Below are 9,058 nucleotides of genomic sequence, written 5' to 3' on the forward strand. Positions count from 1 at the left end.
CTGTTGCCACAAGAAAAGGGCAACCAGTGAAGAACAAACACCATTGTAAATACAACCCATATTTATGTTTATTTATTTTCCCATTTGTACTTTAACTATTTGCACATTGTAACAACACTGTATATATACATAATATGACATTTGAAATGTCTTTATTCTTTTGAAACTTCTGAGTGTAATGTTTACTGTTAATATTTATTGTTTATTTCACTTTTGTTTACTATCTACTTCCCTTGCTTTGGCAATGTTAACACACGTTTCCCATGCCAATAAAGCCCTTAAATTGAATTGAATTGATATGTCGGGGTACAGAGTCGCTCTCTTACCAGGATCGCGGTCCGCTCTGACCAGGGTGAAGGTGGCCGGCTCCACTTCTCTGTCCGGGACTCATCCAGCCAAGTCTCCCAGCTGTATTGGGATTCAGCTGCCAGCAGCGTTTTCATTATTTAGTCCGTTCGTAGCGGGTATGTACACGATCAACAAGATCAGTCCAAAACCAACCACTGGAAATCCATGGTTGGCAGAATGTTTGTAAACTAAGTCTACAAATTAAAAACATAAAATAACGCCGCACTGCAGGTCGCAACAGAGACGCTTCTAGCCGCCATTGTCTTAGTTACGTTCAACGTTACGTCACGTATGACGAAAGCGCGTAAGTGCAAGCCCACAGACACCCATAGAGAATGTATTGAAAGCTTTGAAATGTGAAAAAAATAGATTTTACATGACAGGCTATGAGAGACTTCTGGGCGATTTTCAACTTGGGCTTATGAATAGGGCTTATGACTCTTCATTAGCCGCTACTTGGACTTAAAGGGAAAGTGTTATTCACAGGTGTTGAGAAAAAGAAGAGTGTGTCACTTTTAATGGAGTTTCTCACCTGTAGGCCCACTTGGTGTTCATTTATATACACACACACATTTTGTCATTTGTGTGATTTGTTGAAGTTGTTCAACTTTACTCTGGAGACAACACTTAAAAGTTTAATTTCCTAATGTTTGGATTTCGAACAGTCAAGAAATGGAAAGCAATGCTTGGCAGAGTTTCCAAACAACACACACTGACTGCACACATTTTGCTCATAATCTCAACAGCCATACTCGTCATGACCCCTGCTGGTCTTTATGTGGAAGTATTTATTGACAGTAAAGTGAGTGCAGTAGTATTTACATTTCTACAGCCTAACATGTTTTGACTGATATTCGATACCATCACCTATTTTTGAGAACACAAACCTCTGAAATATGAGTGTATTTTTTATTCAACCAGAGATAATGCTCCTGTAAGTCGCTCTGGATAAGAGCGTCTGCTAAATGCTCCTGTAAGTCGCTCTGGATAAGAGCGTCTGCTAAATGACTAAAATGTAAAATGTAAATGTATAATTAGTTACATTATTTCCAAATACTCGACCTATTCTAACTCCAAACCACGGGTGGCGCTCTAAGCCAGCGGTGGCTCTTGTACCGTAGAAGAAGATAGAATTACGTCTCTTGAAAAAATGGCGGCCACGGTCGAAGTGGATTGTAAACACATCAACTGTACCAATTGTAACTTTCTTTATTATCAACAAAACATGTGGTCGGGTGTGTCAGCAATGCATGGTGGTTACAATATGTTTATGTTAATCTTTCAGGTTGATATTCTTTGCGGAGAGAAACGAGGGCGATCGTCCAAGCGAAGAAAACAAACGAATCGGTAAGACCATCCACAGCTAACAACATGTTAGCAGATAGCTAGCGTTTGCGCCTTCATTCATTGATATGGTAAGATAACTCATTTTAACTTACTATACAGGTTTTCCGCTTGGTTCGTCCTTATACCGTTGGTAATTGGAGACAATATCTATAGCAGAATTCGGTCTGTGCGTGGCTCTCACGGTTTGTTCACGCCTGAAACATGCGAATTCCATACATGGTTTTGCGCATGTGTCAGGTAAATTCAAATTACAGTTTATTAAACATTCTGGAAATACAAGGCACCTTTATTAAAAAGAAACGGATTAAAGCCTGGCCTAACAGCTATTATGGTCAGGAAGCCCACAAGTCATAATGGCGATAACAACGCTAGCTTTTACATAGTAACTAGGACTACCCTAGCCTTTGATCATGACTCTTAATTCCATTCCATTCCATTACACATAAGTCACTGGATGAAGGCGTCTTCTCTAAGAGGGAGTTTTGTTAAGATCCCCTACGCTCGGGCTGAACATTAACATACATCGCTTGCAGTAGGGTTTTGGAAGCATAAGAACCTTAACTTCATATCATCGAGAAATTTACGTCATTTAGCAGACGCTCTTATCCAGAGCGACTTACAAATTGGTGCATTCAATTTACGATAGCCAGTGGGACAACCACTTTAAAAACGTTTTAAAAATGTGAGGGGGGGGGGGGGGGGGGGGGGTAGAAGGATTACTTTGAACTATTCCAGGTATTCCTTAAAGAGGTAAGGTTTCAAGTGTCTCCGGAAGGTGGTCATTTTTTTTCAATCTAAAGGTTAAATAGATACACACCTTGTTAGGGTTAGTGTTCCCACATGGCCATATCTCCATATTACAGCGCATGTTTACAGAAAACAGACAGAAAACGAGGCAACCACCTATGCTAATTAGCTATCTAGCATGCTCCGAACATCTGTGTGTAAGCCTAACTTGGGAAGTGTAGTTTTGTCAGATGGAGATACCATAGCTGTATGGATTTGTGCAAAACTGCTGCAGTAAGTGTATATATTTTAATTTGAAGGATTCTTTCTCGCTGATGAAAGATAAGGGCCATATGTTTCGAAAGCCGTATCGCAAGCGATGATTATTGACGTTTCTAAACATTAAAACACAGTATAGTTCACATGAAGCAGTCGTGGGTGAAGCTAATGGCTGAGATCTGTAGGGAGAAGGCAGAATGCTGCCTAGTGTTTGAGAGCTGGCCTACCCTTTAATGCATACCAATATAGCAAATAATAAAGCTAGCATATTATAGAAATCACTTTACACGTTGTGGTCCTGTGTGTCAATGACAGCCGGGAGTATGGCGACAAATGGAGAGAAGGCGAGTGGAGGAGAAGAGGGGTCGGATTCCGAGGTGGCTGAGCTTCGCCAGAAAGTAGAGTCGCTACAGCAAGAACTGAAAACCTGCACAAAAGAACTGGCCAAATTACAGAAACAACTGACCAAGTCTGAGAGGCTTCAGAAGAGCACAGAAGGCTACAATGAAGACTTGAGGAAGCAGGTAGCTACCAAGAACAATCTAGCCATCATTAAATAAGTATGTGAAATGCACAAATGAGTCAATTTACAACTGACTGTGATACTTTTTTCTTTGACATGATTTGATACAATAGGTCGACAAGCTTAGTGCAGAGATTCATGAACGAAAGAAAAAGGCGAAAGAGAGAGCTGAAGCTGAGACACAGACCGAGGAATATAGCTGGTCAGAAACTGGTGAGCAATCTAACCACCATCCATTCTTATTTCCCAGGACCAGCAGTTTGTGATTAAATGAAACATTTGGTTTTATGTTGCTCCACTCACAGATAGATGCATTGAGCCTTCTCTGTGTGATTTCCAGATTATTACAGCTACTACTATGGAGGAGGCTACTACCAGGGTGATGGTGTGGCTACAGACACGCAGGGGACCGTGACACCAGAGGGGCAGGAAGCCACTGATGCCTCAGTGATGACAGCTGCAGAATCAACCACTGACACAGCTACAGACACAATGACAGACACAGCCACAGCGATGGTTACAGAGGTGTCAGTAGAGGGTGGTATTGCTGCTGCTCAACCAGAGGCGAGTTTGATTACCGTCCCTCCACTCATTCTATTCTGACTGAGGACAGTGAGGTGTCTCTTGTCTTCCAAAAGACTACTTTTGGAAGACAAGTGCTGATCTCCCTAATACGTGACCACAATCACTCCTTTCATGGGCCGTGGCTAAAGAAGACTATTAGCTTGAAACATGATCATGATGTCTATTTGGAAGGGCACAATAAATACTAGAAGGTTTTAGGTTGATGACCGACACCGTGCAAAAACGGTTTGGGAACTTTACTTTCTTTACTTGTGTTTGTTCCAGCAGGAAGTGGATACGGACTCCATAGCTGACATGCTGAGAGCCACAGCTGAGCAGGCCATGACACAGACTGGCTTTGTGTTTGATGAGACAACTGGGATGTACTACGACCACAGCACTGGCTTTTACTACGACTCGGTACTAAACCACCCACACACACGATCACTATTCCATTATTTAACACTCTTTAATTGTGTCACTGTCTCCCTCCCCTAGGCCAGTCAGTTGTACTATGATAACAACACAGGGATGTACTACTACTACGATGCAGAGAGTGGCAAGTACCAGTTCCACTCCAGGATAGAGGTTCCTACTGTACAGCCTGTCTCAAAGACCAGCCAGGTGATAAAGAGCCTAGACAAGAAAGGAAGGAAGTGGAAGAAAGTTCCAGAGAGAACCTCTCGTCAGGATGATAAGGTAGGTGACCGTACCAGAGATAAACCAGAATCACTACAAGAGAATTACAGCAAATTCTGGATTTATGTTCCTTTTAAATAATGATTAAGAAGGGATAATTTATATGTTTTAACTAGCTCAACATTTCTCACTGTTGTATACAACTGACCTGTTATCCTTACTGTTTTTGATTTGTGTTCATTGGCTGACCTGAGACATGAGGCTCCTGAAGCATCTCACCTTCAGTAGTTTAGAGATTGTAATTGACTTCTTAGGATCCATTTTAACCATGATTTATGTGGTCTCAGTTTTCAAATACTTGCAGGGGTGATTTTAGACTGACTGCAGCAGCTATAGTTTTGGTTATTTCTGCTGTAGAGTCAGATACATTTTTGTCAAGTACAGAGTTTTGGCTATTGCTTGCAGCTGCTGTTTAGTTGACTGAATGCTATTCCTCTGGTCATAGGTAGAAGACGTGACTAACTCACTGGCTAACATGAAGATTTCCTATTTCTGGAACTCAGCTTCCCGTAGAGGTACACGTCTCACATCTTTCACACAGACACTTAGAACAATTCTTTAACAGCAGAAAGACCCCTTGCAGATATGAGGTATAGGCTACACAGCTTTAGTGCAAAAAAAGGGCAGGTTTCAGAGGCCAGGGATTTGGCTGCTTTGTCTGGTCAGGAGGATGTTTTTGAGGATCACTTTCATTGTTTTGCAGCTTGAGTCAATAAATTGGCTTTGCTGTGATGCAGTACAGGCCTACTGTCTTTGAGAACTGAGACCCATATCCAAAAATAACCCCAAAACAGTACAGGGAGGTTTTGATGCAGAGAGCCCACTGTCCAAATTCCTAGAAAGCCTCTTGTTTCCAGTGTCTGTGAATGGAGTTCTCTGGAGATGCTTTAGGTGCATCCTCCCCTCTGATTGGTTGCCTGTCTACTGACAGGGCCTTGTAAAGGTAAAGGAGGAGGAGCTGGACCTTGATGAGTGGGTGGAGCGGCGAATCCCCAAGAGGGGCGAGGCCTCGCGCAGGCAGAGGGACCGGTCTCTTACTCCAGACGCTCCTCCGCGGAAAAAAAGCTCCTTGAAGATTCGCCGGGCGAAGAATGCTGAACGCTCGCTGAAGAGGAAGAAGAGGAAGGACGGGTTGCGCTCTGATGATGCGAGCAGCTCAAGGAGGAGGAAGAAGAAGGCTAAATCAGATAAACTCAGCAAGAAAAAGAAGAAGGCTAAAGCAGTGTCTGCGTCGCGGAGTGATGACTCGAGTGGGAACAATGATCCTGAGGAGGGGGAGATCACAGAGTCGGAGGGAGAATGGAAGTCTACCTCTTCCTCCCCTCCTCCCACCAAATACAGCTCAGAGTCAGAGATGGAGAGTCAGGAAGGTGAGAGGGGAGGAGGGACACAGTTTAGAGTTATTCAGTCAACTTCTTATTATAGCTTTGTATGCACTTTTCACTGGGGTTTCTTTAAAGGTGAAGGAAGAATGAAACAAAGCACTCTGTCAGAAGTCTAACACCACCTGATATTTGTTCATCTGTCTTCCTCAATGTTTCCTATAGTTAAAATCTTGCTCAGCAGAATTGTAATGTCAATGTATGTGATGTGTGTGTCGTGTCCCCAGTAGCTGAGGTGGTGTGGCCGCCCTGTGTGAGGGTGACAGTGGTCAGATCTCCAGTGTTACAGACAGGAACACTCTTCATAATCACAGCTGACTCTCCAGCCACCATTGGCAGGTCAGTACAGCGCTGTAGATTGAATCGGCTCAGGAGTTCATCTATTTAACCACCAGGGGGAATGAGAGCTCAGATCATTATTTCTGAAATCGAAGTTTAAACTACCTGTGGCATTTTGAGATACGTTAAAACAGTAAGTCTATCTTTTCAGGGAGAAGGATATGAACCATGCCATCAGTATATCTGAAATGGGAGTCAGTAAGGTATGGCAACTTATTTCATTTATTTGTTAGATTCTGCTACATGCATTAGTAGTCTGCAGGCCATCAAATTAAATCGTAATGGTACTGATTGGGTCTATATATTTTATGTAAATCCCAGCTCCATGCAGAGGTGTACTTTGACCAGGACCGACAGTGCTACATGCTAGTGGACCAGGGGAGCCAGAATGGAACTGTCCTCAATGGCAACCGAATCCTACAGGTGGGACAGACACACACACACACCTTGGTTGGAAAGTGAAGTAGTAACAGTATTGTTTTCCCTCCCATCAGCCCAACGCTAAGTGTGACCCTTGCCCTCTGACCCATGGGGATGAGGTGAAGATGGGAGAGACTGTTCTGTCCTTCCACATCCACTCAGGGACAGACACCTGTGACGGCTGTGAACCCGGACAGGTCATGGCTCACCTCAGCAAACACCAGAGGAACCAACCGCTACAGACAGGTACAGAACAACCTGATTAATTTGCAGACTAATGTGTTGCATCCATCTTTGTAAGTTGTCTGTATAAGACCAAACACTAATGCAATGCTCACACACCTAGCTACCCATGCCACACACACACACATGGCCCAGTCTCTAACTATCCAGATGTGTTGTTCCTCAGGTCCAGCTCCAACCAAAGAGGACAAGGAGCTGCTCCGACAGAAAGAACTGAAACAGATGAAGGTTAAATATGGCCTGAAGGTAAGTGACTGGTTCATCCACCACCACTACAACTTAATCTGTTGTCCCCTTCTGCTGTATTATTAATCAGTGATTAATAATTTCCATTGGTAATCCTTTGTTGGAAATGTCCTTGTCAATCAGATCTCCACCTACCTTCTTTGTGTAATATAATATGCCATTTAGCAGACGCTTTTATCCAAAGCGACTTACAGTCATGTGTGCATACATGGATGTTATCTGACAGAAGTTTTCATCCAATTAAACTGTTCTGTTTTTGCTCAAGCAAGTCTTGTTGACATTTAAGTTGCTAGAGACTGAGCAGTCCCATAGTTGACGTTCTTTCCTTGTCGCTAACAGAGCAGTGAGTATATTACTGTGTTTAGTGTCTCCTTCGTCTCTCTCTGTCCCAACAGAGCGCTGAGTATGAGGAGGATAAAGCCCTGAGGAACCCCAGGTATGTGGACCGGGCCGAGTCTCGCCGTCAGACCGTGGGCAGCGAGGGAGTCTTTCAACGGGATGACGCACCCGCCTCTGTACACGTGTACGTAGCCATCCGATTGGTTGAGTCATTGCAAGTGTGTGTGCCACGTATGCACATGTAAGAACTAGTAGTTCCCAAGTCCTGGATTGATCTGAGGTTGTCTTGTCTCTTTTTGTACTTGTTTCCCTCCTTGTCCAGTGAGATCAGTGAAGTCAACAAGGGAAGGAAGATGCTGGAGAAGATGGGCTGGAAGAAAGGAGAAGGCCTGGGCAAAGATGGAGCCGGAATGAAAGACCCGGTAATATTAAAATTTCCCCCTTTCTATTGGGGTTCTCCTCCTGGTATTCCCAGTTTTCAGGGATGGGAGTTTTTCTACAGTATTTCAACTAGGCATTAATGAATAGCTATAGTTTAAATTGACCAAACCTCAAACCAATATCCTCCACCTGTTGTGATTTCATCCCAGTTCTTTCTCACTTTGCTCACACATCTGATCTGATATTTCCTACCATTCTGGTTTTCCCGTAGATCCAGTTGAAGATCCGGAAGTCCCAGTCAGGCTTTGGGGCGGGAGCTGCTGTGTCGGTGGACGAGGCTGGATCTCTGAGTAGGACCAAGACCCAGAGGAACTGGGAGAAGGCCAGGGAGAGGTTTAATGACACATGCCAGACAGAGACACCCACAGTCAAGAAGGAGCAGGGCCCAGCGCCCAAACCTTGGGTTAAAGGAGAAGTGATTGAGTGACATCCAATGTTTCTCAACGGTTCTAGTCCATATCTCAGAAAGGCCAGTCACCCAATCCACCATGGAGAAGTGGGTAATTGACTGCAGACAGACACAGGGTGGCCTAATTGCATTGTTTTTACTGACTGAATCCACTTCTTGGAATGAGGATGGAGTGGAATGAGAATGGTGCTGGTACTCAAATGTTATTCCAACCTGCACTAAAGTGGCATAGCACCATAGCACCATCTGTCCAGCAGAATTGGGTTAATCAGAATTCTGCATGATTTTTTAAAATTTAATTTAATTTTTTAATATGCTAAAGAACCTCCTCGTTCTCTTTCATGCAAATGTGTGACATGTCTTACTCTGAGGAAAAACGAATGTAAAGCAACAACTGTTTTTTGAGCAGCCATTGAAATTGTACAATCACACTTAATAAAATGTTGCTTTGATTTTGTCAGCAGTACAAAAGGTCATTGTTTTAGGCCTTTATTTAATTTGAAATGACATTAAATAAAGTGAATCAACTCCTTATTTCAGGGGGTGAAGATCATGCTAGCTAGAGAACTAATATAAACGCACATGCACTTTTCCATGGCCATAACAAGCACCAACTTCATACCCGGCGGCACTAGGACTGCATGGAAGGACTTCGGTTGCACGCCTAAAAGCCGACCCGAAAAAGTAACTCTGAAGTTTAACCGATTTCAAATTCGCCAATTTCTCGGGTCCCCGGCCATCCACCCCTCAACT

The 9,058-nt window shown here is 43.5% G+C and overlaps 1 protein-coding gene across 2 annotated transcripts; it reads left to right on the top strand.

The window, feature by feature from the left end:
• The first annotated feature begins 1,485 nt into the window (after positions 1–1,485).
• On the top strand, positions 1,486–8,774 carry LOC311127748 (angiogenic factor with G patch and FHA domains 1-like). Of its 2 annotated transcripts, none has more exons than XM_084159619.1 (16): positions 1,486–1,547; positions 1,634–1,695; positions 3,016–3,224; positions 3,337–3,436; positions 3,564–3,787; positions 4,076–4,207; positions 4,286–4,486; positions 4,932–5,001; positions 6,096–6,207; positions 6,359–6,410; positions 6,529–6,630; positions 6,702–6,873; positions 7,037–7,116; positions 7,512–7,639; positions 7,778–7,877; positions 8,108–8,774. In XM_084159619.1, exons 3-16 carry the CDS (start codon positions 3,024–3,026, stop codon positions 8,321–8,323), a joined length of 1,890 nt encoding a protein of 629 aa, XP_084015745.1. In that variant the 5' UTR covers positions 1,486–1,547; positions 1,634–1,695; positions 3,016–3,023; the 3' UTR covers positions 8,324–8,774. The 2 variants fall into 2 exon arrangements, with proteins under 2 accessions (XP_084015745.1, XP_084015744.1); XM_084159618.1 differs by lacking the exon at positions 4,932–5,001 and adding an exon at positions 5,418–5,856 and having other exon boundaries at positions 1,488–1,547.
• Positions 8,775–9,058: the final 284 nt, after the last annotated feature.

This window comes from Coregonus lavaretus (assembly GCF_964263955.1).
Source record: "Coregonus lavaretus genome assembly, chromosome: 4".
Lineage (NCBI taxonomy): Eukaryota > Metazoa > Chordata > Actinopteri > Salmoniformes > Salmonidae > Coregonus > Coregonus lavaretus.

Bases quoted from the DNA above. Each gene is read 5' to 3' on its own strand.
- LOC311127748 (XM_084159618.1), top strand. From the start codon at position 3,024: ATGGCGACAAATGGAGAGAAGGCGAGTGGAGGAGAAGAGGGGTCGGAT. The intron at 4,208-4,285 runs GTACTAAACCAC...TCCCTCCCCTAG, and splicing joins CTGGCTTTTACTACGACTCG to GCCAGTCAGTTGTACTATGA. The intron at 7,640-7,777 runs GTACGTAGCCAT...CTCCTTGTCCAG, and splicing joins GCACCCGCCTCTGTACACGT to TGAGATCAGTGAAGTCAACA.